The sequence below is a fragment of the Phyllostomus hastatus genome, unplaced genomic scaffold (genome assembly GCF_019186645.2).
Source record: "Phyllostomus hastatus isolate PE091 unplaced genomic scaffold, TTU_PhHast_1.1 phas_contig_80, whole genome shotgun sequence".
NCBI classification, from domain to species: domain Eukaryota; kingdom Metazoa; phylum Chordata; class Mammalia; order Chiroptera; family Phyllostomidae; genus Phyllostomus; species Phyllostomus hastatus.
Window position 1 is genome coordinate 49,318,849 of NW_025333960.1, and position 18,507 is coordinate 49,337,355.

At 50.3% G+C, this 18,507-nt stretch overlaps 1 protein-coding gene across 1 annotated transcript in view; it reads left to right on the forward strand.

The window, feature by feature from the left end:
• Positions 1–18,507, forward strand: part of PHLPP1 (PH domain and leucine rich repeat protein phosphatase 1) — a 173,416-nt gene that overhangs the window by 148,329 nt on the left and 6,580 nt on the right. The window contains exons 11-15 of the mRNA XM_045850144.1: positions 2,936–3,136; positions 5,842–6,004; positions 9,403–9,533; positions 14,517–14,621; positions 17,404–17,598. Coding sequence (XP_045706100.1) covers positions 2,936–3,136; positions 5,842–6,004; positions 9,403–9,533; positions 14,517–14,621; positions 17,404–17,598 — 795 coding nt within the window. The remainder of the gene's footprint in view (positions 1–2,935; positions 3,137–5,841; positions 6,005–9,402; positions 9,534–14,516; positions 14,622–17,403; positions 17,599–18,507) is intronic.

Below are 18,507 nucleotides of genomic sequence, written 5' to 3' on the forward strand. Positions count from 1 at the left end.
CATTTGGATTTTGCAGAGGTCTGTTAGGGCATAGTGAACTCGTAAGACCGTGGAGATCTGTGTTTTATTTCTGGCTCTGTCACTAATTACTGTTCATTGGCCAGTAATGTGACTTTTCTCAGCTTCAGTTTCTGCCCTCTGTGAAATGGGAGGGGCACGTCTTTAGGAAGATGGGAGAATCAAGTGAAATAGAAAATAGGAACAAGCTGTGGTTTCTAGAAAGCACATTGCAAGTGAAAGGAAAGTGGTGAATATGGTATTCTTTTTTTCTAATTAGTAGAAGAGGGTTACATAGTAAGGGTTGTATGGGTGAACCATCTCTTGGCACATAAAACAGTATTTTATACAAAAGTTTGTAAGAAGAAGCTTAATGAGGTTATCACATCCTATTGAGGTTGAGACCAAATTCAGTGCTTTAGGATTTTAGTTGAAAGCAGGGGGTGGAGTTATATACCCTTTATAGTGAGTAAAACTATTAAATTTTGCAAAATTAAAGTAGTTGTTCATTCTGGTGGAAATACAACACCTATGTGAAACCCATTTAATTTGTGTCCTGAGATGTTGTAAGGTTGTGGGACAAGTGTTTTCTGTTTAAAAGAATGAGTACTGAATTTAATTTTCCTGAGACCATTATAATAAAAAATCTTTTTAGCCCAGTTGTTTGCTTTCTGCCCATCGACTAACAAGGTAACTTGGTCGGGCTGTATTCAGTACAAATGAAATCCTTTGGAGCCAGCCAGTGTAGCTCCCACTTAGCTTTATTCCTGGAGTGGTTGGAGGTGGGCTTCTTTCCCCCTTGGTTTCCCATGAAGGGTACATAGCTCCTTTAGCACAGGCAGATTTCAGCAAGGTGAGGGGTCAAGTCTTCCTGGAAATCACTGTCTTGCCTTCATTCAGGTGGTGTGAATGGTTTTTAAAGTGCCTTCTACAGCTTTCTAGATGAACACTCACCAATCTTTCCTCCTTTCAAAAGAATACTTCCTCTTTTTCTGGCCTAAACATATGCAAACATTTATAAATCAATTTCTCTCTCTCTCTCTTTTCCTGTTGTCTATAACTACATGTTTCCTAGAGAATTGTGTTTTAATGAGATTGTCAGTTTCCCAACCAGCTCCAGTTGGTGATATTTGGGGACAATACATTTTAACTTTTTCTAATTCTGTACCAAAGAAATTCCTAACAGGGCATTGAAGCCAGGTGGTATAAATGGGACCCAAAGACACAGCCTCATAAAAATCCTCGGAAGAGCTAGGGTGCTGTAACTGGTTTCCTTCCTAGTTCAAAACCATTTCAGAAACTGCACGGATGACCTTTATTTTCTTCTCTGCCGCACACACGACTGTAATTTCCCATGACTATTTATGGCCTGTACAGCCCTTTTCTAACTTCCTTTTTTTTTCTTTAATGTCAACAGAATACGTGTCTCTTTAATGGAAAATGTTCTATTTTGGGGAAGCTGCTTTTCCTCGGACAGTAGTGGAGTTGGGTGTGTGTGTATGTAAGCCGGGAGGGGTTGTGAGACTGGGGGCCCTTAAGGTAGGGGACTGAGAGCTTGGAAGCCAAGTCTTCTTTCTGGCCAATATTAAAAATAACTGCACCTCGCATTCCATATTCTTTTTTTTTCTTTTAAGGAAGATTTTATTATTTTCCCCAAACATATGGCAGGACAGTCCTGAATTGGATGCTGAAAATTTCAGACCCAGGTTATTTTAAAACAAGAGAGTGGAGGTTCATTGCCAGGGCAGTTGTAGGTGAGGAGGCAGGGCAGCTTTGACCTTGCGAGTGTGGCCGGTGGGTCCTGGGGGCCGAACGCTCTCCCTGTGCCAGCGGCTGCAGCTTCCCAGTGGGGCACACGCCGCGGAGACCCAGTGCGAGGCGACCTGCAGGCCGCACACAGTTCCTGCTGTGTCCTCCCCTCCCCTTCCCAGCGATGTGGTCGGATCCCTTCTGACCACAGCGAGGGGTCTGCTTCCGTTCTGCAGCTTTGCATTTCGCGTTTATCTGTGCCTCACAATAACAGCAGGATCACTGTTTTTGATCGTGTTAGTTATGTATAAAAACACTCTTGTTCATGCTAGCATTTGGATAAGCAGCTGCATATATATGGTACATAGATGGCATTTACTTGTTTTAATGTAAAGCTTTTGAAGGAGATTGTCGATACAGAAAAGGGGTCAAGTTATAAGGGTAGCATGGGATGAGTTTTCTCAAAGGGAGCACACTCGTGTACCCAGCACCTAGGTCAAGACCGAGGATGTGACGTTAGGAAAACCAAAGGCCCTCTCCCAGGCGCTGCGTCCTTGCCCCGTACTTCTAGTGCCGTGGGTTCGTCTGGCCTGGGTCTCCGCTCTGTAGGGACAGCCTCACGCAGCGAGCGCATCCTCTGCCCCGTTCTCGGGCTTCTTCCCTCAGCGCTGCCTGTGCGAGACGCGGCCGTTGGTTGTGCAGTTGTACTTCTTCATCACCCCAGCTCCATGGGGTTCGATCCGTCATCAGAGCAGATCAGCTCCTGCACTCGTGAGTCTAGTGAAGTGTAACAACATGCTGACAAGGGCTTAGTCACTATGTGACGTACTTGTGACCTGATGTCTCATTGATTTATTACGTTGAGGTCTTTAAAAAAAATAGGTGATTGTTTTTCTCTTCCTAAAGACAAAATATTTGCTTTAGCATGCTCCCTTCCACTCCCCATGAGCTACAAAATTAGTTACTTCCTCTCTCCTTTGTGCTTCCACAAAGACTGATGTCTCTCTCTCTCTCTCTCTGTACGTAACACACACAGGTAGCCAGGGCAGGTACCCACATGCCTGCTAAAGGCGGGTCCCGTCTTTAGACTCCTGCTTCCAGCCCCAGTTCCCAATGTGCCAGGTTTCTGGGGCTTCTGGGCCAGAGCTCTGGCTGATCAGCGGGCCTTGCCTGCGTTCTGTCCTCACAGCCTGAGGTTCCTGAACGCATCTGCGAACAGACTGGAAACCCTGCCCCCAGCCACGCTGTCCGAAGAGACGAGCAGCATCCTGCAGGAGCTGTACCTGACAAACAACAACCTCACGGACAAGTGCGTGCCCTTGTTAACCGGACACCCCCACCTGAAGATCCTGCACTTGGCCTACAACCGACTGCAGAGCTTCCCAGCAAGGTGAGGACCCAGCGTGGTGCTTCTCACTGTGTTCTGGGAGGGAATTCTCGGAGGGAAAGGCGAAAGCCAAAACGTTCGTTTCCCAGATGATGTCGGGCTTGTTGCTTCCTGATTCCTCCTCACAGCTGTCTCTTCCATGAGCCGTGGTCACCGTCGCCCTCAACAGAAATGTGTTGTGTTTTGAATATGAGTGTATCCAAAGGCCCCCTCCCTAGCACATTCTTAGGGTTTTGAAATAACGTAATGTAATTTAGCCAATGTGTTTTTTTTCTTTTGCTTCTTTTTAACCAGTCAAATTAACTTTTAAAACATTGACCTAATACGGCGTGTGGTGGTATTTAGAACATAAACGAGGAACCTGAAGGTCCTTAATTAGCTGCCTGCTTTTGTGCTTGTGCTCATGGGCCAGGAAGCAGTGGTGGCCGGTGCAGCCATAGAAACGGGGCGACGTCACAGACGAGGTCTGGCTCTCAGAAGGTTCCATTTTTAATAATGTTTTGAGGTTCATGTCTAGCATCTACGGCCAGCCACACCGCTTGTAGCTTTGAAGGAACCCACACACTGAGCCTGCCGTGAAGGACTCGCTCCCCTCCCGTGCCGTGGGCACGCACTCATCCCACAAGCTGGGACTCGGAGCACAGGCCCACACATCCGAGACGCAAACACTGACCCCTCCGCAGCTGAGCCTTGGGCCAAAGCACAGCACTGGCGCGGCCTGCCTCTGGGCCGTCGAGACTGCCCATTTGTTCAGACCCTCACTAAGGAGGGAGGCCCACATACAATCCACTTAAAGTGTGCTCTCTTGTTCGTGGTCTGTATTCATTTCTGTAGCCTTTCCCTCCATTTCATGGTAATGATCTGGTATTTTTTTAAACTTCTGTGTACCTAACCATGGAATGAGGAGGTGATATATTGAAAAGAAAACATGACAATCACGTAAGATAATATTTCTGAAAAGGCTCGTTGTCCTATTTCAGATAGCGAATGCGTGAGCCGTCCAGGAGAAATGATTGTCAGACTCAAATTCTGGGGGTGTTCCCCAGGGCCCCCATCAGTTGTAATCACCTGAAGCACAGAGAAATTTTGTATGCACCCCACGCAAACCCATCTGGCCTTATTAGTCCCTGCCTCCCTGGGGGCCGTGCTGCGGCACAGGAGCTGCCCTGCAGACAGAACTGGGATGGACCTGACTCCTGGGCCTCCTGCCCCATGGGAGGCCTGGCCTCGGGTCGCTCAACCAGTGGAACGTGCTCTGACGGTCAGGGCCGTCCTCCCACGTGGAGGGACATCACTTTCTGTGACTTGTTCCTTGGGCCTGATTTCTGTGCTTTCGGTCATTTCTCATGCCCCATTACCCACTGATTTCTCCGCATTTCTTTTCAGAATAGTCTGATAACACATTCAAAGAATAGCCTTACAAATTCAGGCTGCTATAAAAGGATTGCTTCAGTCTTCGTATGTAACGTTGCTTGTGGCATATGCTAATACCATGTTGGATATTTATGCAATTGAAAGATCTGATTTCATAAGACAAAAACTTAGTTGTTGTATCTTGGGCATATATTTATCTTTAGGGTAAGCAAATAATATAACTTTTATATGTGAGAGGTAACAGAAAAGTAATGAGTTTCTTGCCAAAGTGTGTAAAGGTTAATTGTGGCACATAAAACCACAGTAAGCAGGGGAGACACCAACAGCTGTGGCCTAAACGATCCAGGTTACACGTGTGAGTGACGTGCACTGGGCGCCCGGCACCCCCAGTGGTGGGGACAGGGAGCCGCCGCTCCGTGTCAGGTGGCGCGTGTGCCACAGGCTGTAGAGGTGGAGGGTGTTTTCCTCCAGATGTGCAAAAAAACACAAGACACCCTAACTCGGCAGTTTCCCTGTATTTGGTTGCTGTAATTATCGATTCATATTATTAAGATTAAACATAGATTAAGAGTAGACAAGAAAAAGCGTTGTGTAACGACAGTGTTAGGTGACGTCAGTCACCAAGATCAGGTCAGAGGGATTCCTTCTTCGTGGGAGTCTGGGAGGAGCTGAGAGGAATCTCTTCGGGGCACAGCTTAACTTCGGGCACTGCCAGCTGGTGGAGAGGGATGACTCAGACGACCTTCCCCATCCGCTCCCCCACAGCCTCCCCCACAGCCCGGCAGCTGTCGTCACTGACGGCCGAGGAATTGGGGAGTGCGGCTTTAAGGAAGAATGCACCTTCATACGAGCTATAACCCTCTCCTCTCCCTGTCCCCTGAGGTTTCAGGGCCAATACAGAGGAAACCGTACTCTCCAGCTAAGCTCTTTCCAAGCACTGATATCGGATGAATGCTGACTTTTGACCTGTTTGAGCAGGATTTTCATTGGCTTTTAGATTGAGCTGTACAGCAAGGGGATTGTGGCCAGGCTAACTTAATTCACACGCACAGTTCTCAGTGGACAAGGATAAAATGTCATTCTTCTTGTTGCTGACTTGAGGAGTTCAAGTTTTTGTTTTGTAGTAGGAAAGGAGAAGTCAAAATACTTTGATACTCAAAAGCAATAGTGAAAAACCAAGTCACGTTTGCTAGAAGGACCATTACAAGTGAATCTTTAAGGAATCTTTAAAGTCATAGTCAATTCCCCTTTCACTTTTATTACGTAGCATTTTCTTTTAATCTGCCTCACCATTCTCTCTGGGCTCCCTGCCCCGTGGGCTTCCTCTTTTTTAGTAAAATGGCCAAACTGGAGGAACTGGAAGAAGTCGACGTCAGCGGGAACAAGCTGAAGGCCATCCCCACGACCATCACCAACTGCCGGCGCATGCACACCGTGGTCGCCCACTCCAACTGCATCGAGGTCTTTCCCGAGGTGATGCAGCTCCCGGAGATCAAGGTGTGTGGTCGGACCAGGTGCCCCTCAGCCTTCGGGTCTGCCAAGGGGACGTCTCGCACTCAGTCACCGAGGCGCTTGCACCGTGGCTGGGCTTCTTCAGCGCGGAGACTCCCAGTTGTCCTTGCTCCGTCCTTTCTAGCCGCTGCGCTACATTGTTGGGTGCGTGGAGGGTGAAAACCCCCAGAACGAAAACCACCAAACTGGGGCAGGGAGAACTATGTCCCGGGCCCTGCCCACTACCCGCGGTGTGACCTGAGGCCAGCCTCGTAGCCACCAAGCTCTTCCTGTCTGTCCAGTGGTCTCACACCCTGGCGTCCAGCTCAGAGGCAGGATCACGTGCGACAGCAGCTGGAAAAACTTGACGTCGTGAGGGCACACCCGCCCCTCACTGAGTAGCATCCACCAGAGCGCCTGACGCGTAGGGATCCCCTGCGTGGACACCGCAGCATTAGTTTGCTCCAGTGTAACTGAACCCATGGAGCAGACCTTCCCGTCTGACAGGCGGGGGAGCACGGGGAGGGAAGTCACCTCACCACTCTTTATTCGTGTGTGTGTGTTGGTGCAAAAGTACAAATTTTTTATAGACGTGAAATGTAGTTTTTCATTTTCCCCTTAGCATCCTGCTGTTCATCAGTTTTGTGCTTAATGAAAGAATACCTCAGTGGTCTACAGACTCTGCAGCATAGTCTAGTCTCCCAGTAAGGAACCAAAGCTGTCTTGCTTAGCTGTTCCCCACTTTTCCGGCACCTTCTGATACAACCCTGATGTACCGACTTTTGAAGATACTTGAAATAGCACGCATAATTTCTTACGTCAGCAGTTTTTATATATTCACCTGGTTGACATGAGCCTCATCTGACATCCTGAGGCGTTTGGTGGCGGGTTGAAGGGCAGGAGGAGTGGGATCGGATGGAATAGACCACATCAGAGGATCACCGTGACAACGGCACAGTGACGAGTGGGTCAGAGGGAAGGGGGAATGGATGCACAAAGCTAGGAAGCGCTCACAGTCCTCCAAGGGAACCAGATAGGGCAGGGGCAGGGGGTGGAGTAGTGGGAGGGGAGCTGGCGGCAATGAGGTCCAGACTGGTGACCAGACGGGCCTGGGCAGGGGTCGGGGCATGAGCCCCAGCCCTGGGAGGCCCTGCTCCGCCTTCGCCGGTGCTGCCTGTGTGAGTAAGTAGCCCGTGCCCCTCGGTCTGTGGTCCGGTCATTTCAGGAAGGAGCCGTTGACATCGGCAGAACCCTGCACATTTAATAAATCTTCGGTTCACATTATAAAATACTGCTAACCAGTTTTATCAAATTCGGTAACGTTCTAAAATGTCCTTCATCTTTTCCCATAAGGCAGGCTGTGGCCTCTGAATTTATTTCTGTCAGCCTCTCGTGTTTTAGGTTATCCGTGCCCGCCAGTGCTTTAGCTCAGGCTTCAGGATTGCCCCAGAGATTTTATGTAGACCATTTGTCATCTTATCTGTGATGTGTACTGGCTCTACCAGCAGAACAAACTGTTATTAGCCAGTATTACCAATTTTTCATTCAAGTCGAGTTGACTATTTGTGCACCCCTTTTTTGTTATTAGAAAAACAAAATAAAAATGAGGTGACCACTTCCTATTAGGAATGTTTGGGTTAAGTGAATTGTTGTCCTTAAACTCAAATTATTAAGGCTACCGAAGGCAATGGGAGTGAAGACATGGGATGAGTGAAATGCAATGAAACTGTACCCACATATATGATTTTTAAAGTTTTTTTAATATTAATAATAAGCCTCCAAGAAAAAAAATAGAATGTTTGCACTAGTCGTGGTGGGGTGCTAAATTTAAGGGTGAGTTTTCTAAGCTTTTCTGTTTTCCAACTTTTCGTAATAGGGTTATCATGCTCTTGTAATAAAGAGTAATTATTTAAAATTGCAGTATAAACTTATATCATGGCTACTATTTGGAAACGAGAGCATGAAGCAATGTTTGTGGAACATTATATTGTTTGAAGTCAGTTAATAATGCATTTCTCCAAAAACAGAGGCTCTCATTTTACCCAGTCTCCACCTCTCCCCAATCCATCATACATTTAACTTCTCTAAGAAATTTTCCAGATAAAGACGATTTGGGCCACTTTAAAGATTCTGAAATTCTTGGATACAATCGGCTTTCAAACTATCCAAACATTTTTAATAGGCTCTTTGGGGCATTTTTTAAAATTAGAGGAAGAAGGTGCCAGCTCAAGCCAGATAACTGAGCGCTTCCCACCCCGTCCTGCTGAACTGCAGGCTCCACTCTCCCGTCCAGGACCACCGCCAGCCGCTCTGGTTCTCACGGGTGCGCAGTGAGCCTTCTGCCCCGGCCCCTGCTCCCACAGCAGAGGCATTAACACCCGCTGCTAGTAGGGCTTTCCTCCCTGGCACCTGGTGCGGGTCTCGTGAGGAAGGAGGTATTCCCACGCACAGATCACAGGAAATTCGTGTTCTTTAAAAAAAAATTTTTTTATTGTTGTTGTATTATAGTTGTCCCAGTCCACCTGCCCACCCCCACCCCCCCCCACCACCTTGCTTGCCCCTGCCCTGCCAGCCCCTGTCCCTCCCACAGTCAGCCCCCACCCCGGTGTCCACGTCCGGGGGGGGCCGTGCATACGTGGTCCTTGACTAGACCCTTCCTCTCCCCACCTCCCCTCTGGTCACTGTCGGTCTGTTCCTCCTTCCGTGCCCCTGGTTCTGGTTTGCTCGTTTGCTTGTTTGTTTGTTTGTTTGTTTGTTTTGCCTTGTGCTCTGGTCAACCTGCTGACTCTTTCTGTGCTTGTCTCTAAGTGAGAGGAGGCGGGAGTTGCTGGAGGGAGGATCCGGGGGTGCAGTGCCTGGAGGTCGGGGCCCGTGTTCCACTCAAGCCCTTTTCTCTCACATCCAGTGGACGGCCCATCTGCGGTCCATCTGCTGGTCTGTCTTTCACCAATTCCTTAGTTTCGAAGTATCTCATTGTGAGTAGTGGTGCCCTGCCTTTTCCTCGTTTTGCGTGTTTTTGTTTGTTGTCGTAACAAGTTCATTTTCGATGCTGTGACCCTGACCCTCGTGACCACACCAGGTGTGCCGATCTGTCAGCACCAAGGAAAACCGTCCTTAGGATCTTTCCGTTAATACTTCTGAAATGTAGAGAGAAAAGTTGGAAGGATAAAGACGGGGAGAATAAAGAGCATGGAATATTTTTTTTTTCTCCTTGGCATTATTCAAAGAGAGCGAAAATTTAAACCACATTGAGCAACATCCGCGTCCCACATCTCTTGGCGGGCGGCAGCCGCCCTGCCGCGGGGCGGGACCCTGTCGCGGATGGTCAGCCGGGCTCTGCTTTGCCGTGTGGGGGACGGAGCGCCGCCTGACCTTCTCTGTCCTTGTCTCCTCTCATCCCACAGTGCGTGGACCTGAGCTGCAACGAGCTCAGCGAGGTCGCTTTGCCAGAAAACCTGCCCCCCAAACTGCAGGAGCTGGACCTGACGGGGAACCCCCGGCTGGCCCTGGACCACAGGACCCTGGAGCTGCTGAAGTAAGTGCCGGTCTGCCGGCCGGCAGCGGGGCTGCCGCCGGGCGAGCGCGTCTGCCAGCCTGAAGCGTCCCTGAGTTACCAGCGGCGCCTGCACGCGTTGGGAGGGCTTGGCAAGTCCGTCCTTCACCAAAACGCAGGGCCCAGAGAAATTCCGACAGTGGGACCCTCGCGCGTCCTTCTGGACATTTTTATAGGAAACACCCAAACAAAAGGCTACGCGACTGCTGATGATTTCAAAGGGGGACACAGGAGGTAAAGGCCGTGGGAGGGAGGGAGGGAGTGACCAGGACGCCGACGTGTACCTCGGCGGTCACTGGTATCACGGGCGGCGTGCGGTGCAGAGGTCCCCGCGGGGCTCGGAGAGAGGTGAAGGACGTGGGGGAAGGAGCAGTTTGGGAGTAAAACCCCAGTTACTGAAACAAAGCTGGGAGTGTGGGAGGGGTAGGTCCTGTGAAGTTCTCTTCGTGTTCTGGGAAAGAGTTCCTTGGTCCTGTCTCTTTCTCGATGCTGGTGGAGAATTCCAGGTTTCACGCTCTCTGTAACACGCTGAAGGGAACCTCATCAGAGCAGGCGTCTCCATAGCGATGTGATCACGGAACGCTGGGTGTCTAAAAATAGAACTGTGCCCCACAGTGGAATGTTGTACAGCCATTAGAAACGATGACTTACAGTAGTGATATTACTACTCACGGTCTCCCCAGTATGATGTTGTCACGTGAAAAAAACGTTACTGAAGAAAGTTGTAGAGTATCATTCCACTTTTTGCACAGTAAGTTTCTGTGCCCTGGGTGGTATGGCTGCATGTGTGTGCTCATGCACGCCTAGAAAGATGCCTGAAAGGACATTTTAAAACATGTTAAAATAGTGTTATTCTCAGTGTCATAGGATTTGGGGTGGCCTTAATTTTCTTGAAGCCTGTTGGAATGTTCAGACTTTCTGGCTGTGTGTCCCAGTAACAGCCTTGGATGCTGATGACCATGATGGGTGCCTCACGTGCTCACACCTGCGGGCATGTGTGCAGCCGAGAGTTGTCCTCTGCGACCTTGGGAAAAGCTGAGAAGGGAGGGTGGAATGCCGCAAAGGAGAGCAGTACGAATACTGCGTCTGGTCCACTAGAGCGATCCTAACCTCTGGTGCAGACCGAAATTTGAAAATCATTCAAGGTGATTCTGGATGCAGTTGGCCCAGTTCATGCCGCTTTGCTGACCTTTTAAGTACTTAATGAGAATGTTGACTCTGATGTGTGATTCAAGACGCTGGCTGGGTAGAGTGTCCTTGGGAAGCCGAGGGGACGAGGTTGTCCCCGCCATTCCGGGCCCGGGCTGTGCAGCCTTGGCCCAGGGGCCCCAGTCTGTCCAGGCCTCCGTTTCCTCATCTCCAGGCCGAGGAGGGTGAGGCATACTCCAGGAGGTGCTTCTCAGAGCAGAGAGTCCCCGTATTCTCAACACACATTCCATATGTATCCAGGTAACTTTTGAGTAGTTTCACAAATACCACGTGGAATTTTGTTAAGAACGATTGCATCAGAATCTGTTAATGAGTGCAGCTAGCCTTTCGGAGAAATACAAAAGTTGAATTCTTCTCTCGCACCAAAATGAATTCCAGCAAAGTTAAAGAGTTAACGCTCCAAAATGAAATAATATTTGAAAGTAAGAAGAGATCGGCCTTGGCTAGTGTGGTTCCATCGGCTGGAGTGTCACCCCAGAGACCGAGGGGTCGCAGGTGTGGTTCCCAGTCAGAGCACATGCCCGGGTCGCAGGTTTGGTCCCGGGTCGGGGCATGTGCAAGAGGCAGCCCTTGGATGTTCTAGCATTGATGTTTCTCTTCCCCCATGTCCTCTCGTGAGGATAAATGAGTATGTAAATAAACCTGAAAAGAAATCATATGAATATATTCACAAGCTAGAAAAGGACTTTTTAGGCCAAAAGGGGGCAGAGGGAACACAAGAAGAGAAATCAATATATGTAGATGTACTTTGATATTTATGTTAGGTATATTTATATATAAAAATACTTTTTATGCATAAAAGACTTAAATGTACTCCAAAAGCTACCAAGAGTAAATCTAAAAGCAATGACAAACTAAGAAGAAACTTTGGCAAAAATATGAAAATGAAAGCATTAATATTTAATAGAAAATGTTCTTATAGGTCAGTAAAAAAATACTCAAAATAAGTGAGAACATTAACATTGAAGAAAAGAAATGCAGATGGTAACATGAAAAGAGCGTGTTCAACTTTATTGGTACATCAAGGAACTATTCAGTATTTAAATGGCAATGACTCTCTCCCTCCAGCTGGTGCTCCCAGGGGACTGTGAGTGCGTACAGCCTTTCTGAAGGCCGTTGGCTCTGTGTACCAGGCTTCCAGAAATATTCCCATTCTGAGACCGAGGTTTTCTCTGGCAAAAACTTACTCTAAAGAATAATCAGAAATGTGTTTATTTTGGGTACAGTATAATCAAGATATTTCAAATTTTATTTAGGGTCAATGTAAAACAATAGAAAGTGTCTATAATTTAACCAGAAAAAAAGACGCAGAGCCGTAGACAGACGGACAGACAGACAGACCCCTACCCATGTTGCATGTGCGTCAGACAGACAGACTGACCCATGTTGTGTGTGCGTTGGACAGACCCATGTTGCGTGTGCATCAGACAGACCCCAACCCATGTTGCGTGTGCGTCAGACAGACAGACCGACCCCCGACCCATGCTGCATGTGCGTTGGAGACCCTCTATCTGCTTGTCGATTCTCTGCAGTGAGCACTTGTTACCAGAGTGGCCGAGCTGCCGTAGTGAAGCCCCTGTGTGCTGTCAGGTCTTAAAAAAAGGAACAGACAATGAAATAACAATACGCTCCCGTGAAAATGTTACCTTCTGTTTCACATCTAGAAGACGGTGGCCGTTTGGCAGCACGGGAGTCTCCGTAGCTAGCGTAGTGCTGGCACTTTCGGAGGCTGGGCCTGCCTGTGCCGCCTGAGCCGGGGTGAGTGGGTCTGGCGACCCTGCTGGGGACGGAGCTCCGGCTCCCAGACTGCCTGGGACTCACTGAAGGATGCGCAGGAGTCAGCATGCAGGTCGCTGGGGACAGCTGCTCAGCCACCCTGTGTTCAGCGAGGCCGAGAGTGGGGCATTGCTCCTTCACGGGAAAGGATCATGGGGGAGTTGGAGGATTCTGTATTCCCTCCTCATCGGGCTAGGAAATGGAATTGCTTCTTTGAAGGCTCAGTGTTCCGTCTGCAAACAGTAGAAATGTCTTCAGAAAGGAGCCTTCAGCTTTCCCCTGGAATGCCGAAGGTGGTAGTGTCTCAGCGAGAGTGAGCCTCTGGTGTGTGCTGTGAGAAGCCATCACACACGGGCAGCATCTGGCTCCGGCCGTGCACAGCGCTGAAACGGCAGCCTGTCCTTCCCAGCGTCCTCCCCACCGGCGGGGCTGGGAACGTTGAAAAGAGGGATGGTGTATGTGTATCTCCGGACTGTAAACCAAGGCACTAATTCAATTTGGGGATTTTCTGTTGGTATCGTCTATGATTTTCATGTTGTCCAGCTTTTGGGGATAAAGGGACAAGTGAATGTTGGCAGGTAGTTGAGAGCAGAAACTCTGCTTTCACGAAATGAAACTTTTCCGTTTCAAGGAAAGGGCCACCAACTGTGTCTGGAGTTAAAGCAAATACGGTTTGATACCAGTTTGCTTCTTAGAGCTGAATGGTTCTTAGGAGAGGCATTCGGTATTTGTTGTACCTTAGAGTGAATGGATCCCAACAGAGCATCAAAACTCTCCCAGTCATATGACGAGTGTTTGGGTGTTGTTTAAGTTGAGAGATTGGTTATACAGATGCGTTTTCTTCTATTGAAGTAAGGGGGAGGGCCGCTGGCAATTTACAAGTAGGAAGGATTTGTTTCGCCATGTGGCAGCCAGCCTTTTAAAAACTCTCCTTCACATCTGTGTGACTTCCTGTGGGGGGCACCGGACGCGGTCTGGAGGGCTGGTTTTTAATGAACCCCGTTTGGGAGGTGGCCCTTTTTGTGTTTCTGTTGTGGGTCCTCTGGAGCCGGTCACAGCACATGGGGGCAGAGGTGAGATAGGAACTTGTCTTCCAGTTTAAATTCACGCAGCTAACATGTGATTTGTTGAAATGCTCTTTGTTTACTTTGTGATTCTGTTGTATCAGCCTTAGCACAGATGACTGTGCTGGTGAGGAGAGAGTTGGAAGCTTCAGGGGATGGCAGGTCCTCGGGAACACTTAGGAAATACTTGAAGCAGGGATATGGGCAGGACCTGTTGTTGAGGAGGAGTGTTGCAGAATGGTCTCCCGTCCATCCAGACACAATGTAATTGTGACTCAGGTTTTGATCTTTCCAAATCTGGGTGTTCGTGTTGTAAGAATGCACACAACTTGATAGTTAAATTTCCTTTTCCCACGCCGAGGTTGAGAGCCGGTCTGTTCACTCCCAGGGGAGAGCAGCTGTCCCGGTGCGACCTGTGTGGAAGTCTCTGGTAACTGACGTGGAATGCCGACAGAAACAAATTTTCATGCTCGTGGAATGCCGACAGAAACAAATTTTCATGCTCCGGATGTTTGCGCCTTCCTTTCCATTGTGAATATAGTAGCTAGTTATTGTTGCCGATAAATGTTTCAGACACCTTAGGCCCTGGCTGGGCAGCTCAGGTGGTTAGAGTATCATCTCAATACACCAAGTTTAGAGGTTCAAGCCCCAGTCAGGGCACATACAAGAATCAACCAACAAATGCATAGATCCGTGGAACAACAAATTGATGATGTCCCCCCCCTTCGGTCCCTTTTCTCTCTTTAAAAAGGAAAATCAATAAATAAAAATTTTTTAAAAATATTTCAGACACTTAAACCAGTAAGAAATGGTAAGTACAGAGTACTGAGCAGGTATTTTTTACTTCTCAGATAAAGGTAGCAACTTGTGCATGTTTGGTTTTAACTCTTCCTGCCCCTTCTGTCTCTCCTGTTAGTAATATCCGCTGTTTCAAGATCGACCAGCCTTCGTCAGGAGACGCCTCCGGAGCCCCTGCCGTGTGGAGCCATGGCTACACCGAAGCTTCGGGGGTGAAAAACAAGTGAGTGGGCAGAGCTTCGAGGGAGAGCCCTCCCGCCCGCTGCCCTTCTGTAGTGGGGCGCACAGAAACCCGGTGCTGGCACCCCGCTGCCTCGTGCGCCACTCACTGAGCATGTTCCCCCAGAGTCAGGCCACCTCGTGACGGAGGTGCGTTTGCACAGGAAGCGCAGCCCTGCTTGGCTTCACATACTCTGCCTTTGTGAGAGAGGTTGCTAGGATACAGTGTAACTGACACATTATATCTGTGCGAGGCCCCGGGGTTTGCAGGAGGCATAAGTATTGAAATGCATCCCTGCTCTTTTGAAAGGCCCCTTTCTCCTTCTCTGAAGCCTGCTTGCCCAGCAGAACGGGATCATGTTAAAGAAGCACCCTCGATGGCCCATATTCGAGGTCCCTTCCGTGCTGACCAGCCAGGGCTTCCAGGGAGCCGTTTCTGCGGTCGAAACGCGCTTGGCAGGCGTGGGATGGCTGTTTTCTGTCACGTCAGCTGCCCGTCCTGCCGCCTGGATGTGTCCTTCGCAATTTCTTTCTCTTCCCCGTCTGAGATGCAAATGTTGGTTTTCCCGAGAACGGTAATCAGGCTCTTCGGGCTTGCTTGCTTTTCGTCAAGAGATGCTAATAACTAGCACTGGAGAAGTAGAGAACCCTATACATTCTAATAGCCATAATCTAATTAGCGGTGGCGCAAGGACACGGCATACCGAGGGGAGGGGAGAACAGAGAGTGGAGGACGATCCAGTGACAGCTGGCGCAGGCACTCGACCCGGGGTGCACACGGGACCCGCTCAGATGGCAGACGCACCACGGTGTCCCCACCGAGCGAGGGCCGCGGAATCAGAACGGTGTGCAGGCCCCGCCAGGTGATTCTGATGCGCATCCAGGTTTGAGAGCCGCAGACCAGCCGAGTACCCTTCACGGAAAATGAGGGGTGGACGCGTGGGCGCCACGCTGCCTGCTTGCTTCGGGACGCAAGACAGAGTCAGCTCGCGCTCTGGACTGGTGGCACCCTGACCCCTCTCTCTCTCCGAGGGAGTGGCGTCGTGTGGACCAGAGGAGAGGCGGTCCCTGCTCCCACTCCCTGCCCTGTTGGCCCTGGGTGGAGCCTGGGCCCCGGCTGTCACGTGGTGTCTGCGCACTTTGCGCCGTGCGTCCTTGTAGCTGGGGGAGAGGGGAAGGAATGCGTTCTGTGGGGCACTCGAAGTTCCCTCCTATAGGTCTGTCCTTTTAGATGAAAAGGCCTTGTGTCTTGCTTGCCGACACTTGTATATAAAGTTGCTTTTGAATTCGCGAACACCAATGTAAAACCCAAGATTGGTTTTTAAACATCTCTGGGTATTAAAATGTTATCTATATATATATATGTAGATATGAATGAGGCAATGACCAATTAATCTTTTTGCGTAATTCCTCCTTCCACAATTACTTTCTGAAAATTTTTGTTAGACTGAAGTATAGCGTTAAGTACAGAGAAGTGTGTAAATGATAAGCACACAGCTCTGTGAGTCGTCCTAAAGGGACCCCACCTGCAGATCACCACCTCGATCAAAACGTAGAATGTTACCAGCACCTCGGAAGTCCCATGCCACCGGGCCCTCACTTTATTTTGTGTTTTTTTTTTACCTTTGGCTTTGCCAGCAGAAGCTTCTCAAGGATTTTCTCTTTGACTTGTAGACAGTGTTTTGTAAACAAGGAGCTTGCTGCTTGCCATCTCGAGGGGAGGCCAGAACTGAGGTCATCCCTGCCTCCAAGTCTTGGGAGATGGCTGTGCTCTGTTCTCCCCCCTGCCCCCCTGCCCCCCTGCCCCCCTGCCCCCTGCCCCGGGGGTGCTGTGCTGCCTTCCTGTCGGTCATTGCCGATCCTTTGGGGGAACCCACGCTGGCAGCTTTGGTTGGATGAGTTAGGCTCTTCCTCAGACTAAAGCAACAAGCAGGAAGCTTCAGCGGAAGAGAAGAGTCACTCCTGTACTTTTAAAAAACACATCTTCTTTTACACTCCCCTCCCCCACTTTGACTAGCAAGGGGAGCCTACAGAAGGACAGTGGCATTACGAGATGACCTGATAGTACAGTATGAAAGTGCACTCGGCCACTGATTGCCATGGAACTTGGGCTGGCCGACTCTCCTTGGTGACCGGAGGCAGGGATGTGACGGAGCTGACGTGGGGTCCGACCGCCTGGCTTCCCGCCGGGGCTCCGTGCTTGGCTGCTGGATGACCTCGGGCCGTGACTCAACCCCTCTTTGGCTTAATTTCCCATCTGTAAAATGGCACTAAGAATACTGCCTGTCTTCATGGGGTTGTTGTCAAGGTCCCCTGAGTTACAGACAAACGGGTAATACTTAGCGTGAGACCTGTCGTACGTTTCTGTGTGCTTTTCCTCTATGTTTTCGTGTTTCCCGATGCTTTAGTGGCTACTCCATTTTTGCCTGATGTGGAAGTTCTCCCGAACAACGTTTTGTGGGGATGAACACACGGACTTGTGGCTGTGTTATTTCCTGTGTCTCTCATTCTCTTTCTGCCGCCGTTTAAAATAGCGTCGTCAGAAGAAGAGGGTCCGGGAGGCCACATGTGTGACTTACGCATGTGTGTCGGTCATTCCTCTTCCCATACAGACAGTAGTTGACAGAAATGAACTGGGGTCAGTTGACCTAATTTCACTCTGGCGGGGGGCCCGAGGGAAGAGACAAGCCAGGGGCGGACAGACCCGAAGGGAAACGGAGTCGGCGGGCTGGGCGCGGAGACGGGAGGCGTGGACGCGGCCCCAGCGTGTGCTTGCTGCCTTGCAGGCTGTGCGTGGCGGCGCTGTCGGTGAACGACTTCTGCGACAGCCGGGAGGCCCTGTACGGCGTGTTCGACGGGGACCGCAACGTGGAGGTGCCCTACCTCCTCCAGTGCACCATGAGCGACATCCTGGCGGAGGAGCTGCAGAAAACGAAGAACGAGGAGGAGTACATGGTCAACACCTTCATCGTCATGCAGAGGTGGGACTCGGAGCCTCCGCTGCGCACGTGTGTGTGTGTGTGTGTGTGTGTGTGTGTGTGTGTGTGGTCTCGCTCCCCCTGCGAGTGCTGGCCCTCCCGCTGGAAAGCCAGGCGCCCGGGAACCTCAGTGCACCGGCGGCGGTGGCCGCTGCGGGTATCACAGACACGTGCAGGGGATCCGCCGTGCCCGAGCATCGGGGCGGGACTGTGTTGTGTCGGAGACACGCTGACGCTGTGACAGCTCTGTGGGGGTCCGCGGCAGGAATTCCCTTTCTTTAGAACTGGCTGCCACAGGCCCGTCGGGAGTCCCGGGTTTCACAGCTGGGCACCACACACGTCCCCTCCCGCGCCAGGTGGTGCACCAACGGCTCCCAGGCTTCTCGGTGTGCAAGCTCCTTTGAACTGGACTGCCCTGTCTCAGGTGGCTCACCCTTACGAAACGCTGTCGCTGGCTGGAGACGGTGCAGTCCTTCGTAAACCAGCGACGGTCCTTCTTCAGCTGTTGTTTTCCCCTTTATGAAATGTTCAGGTCAGCGTTGCCAGCAGGGTCCTAAGCCGCTGCCTGACGCTAATGGTCACCCCAGGAATTTTGGAATGTGTGTGCCTCTTAGTGCTGAGTGCGATGAGCGTTCCCTCATTCAGAGGACTGCCCCCGCCCCCCTGTGTCGCTTCCCTGGCTCTGCCGGCTGTAGAGACTGGCCTGCCTGGTCATGCTGCTCTGCAGACACCTGCTTGTGCGGGACCAGGAGGTGGAGGGTGCCCTAAAGGTCACGGGAACAGTGGCTGTCTTGTCTCTCTCCTCTTCCTCTTCCGGGGTATCTGCCGGAGGAGGCATCTCTGTGAGGCGGGGAGAGGGGTCTCAGCCAAGCACTGCTGGCTTGGAGAAGCCTTTCAAGTCCCCCCACGTCC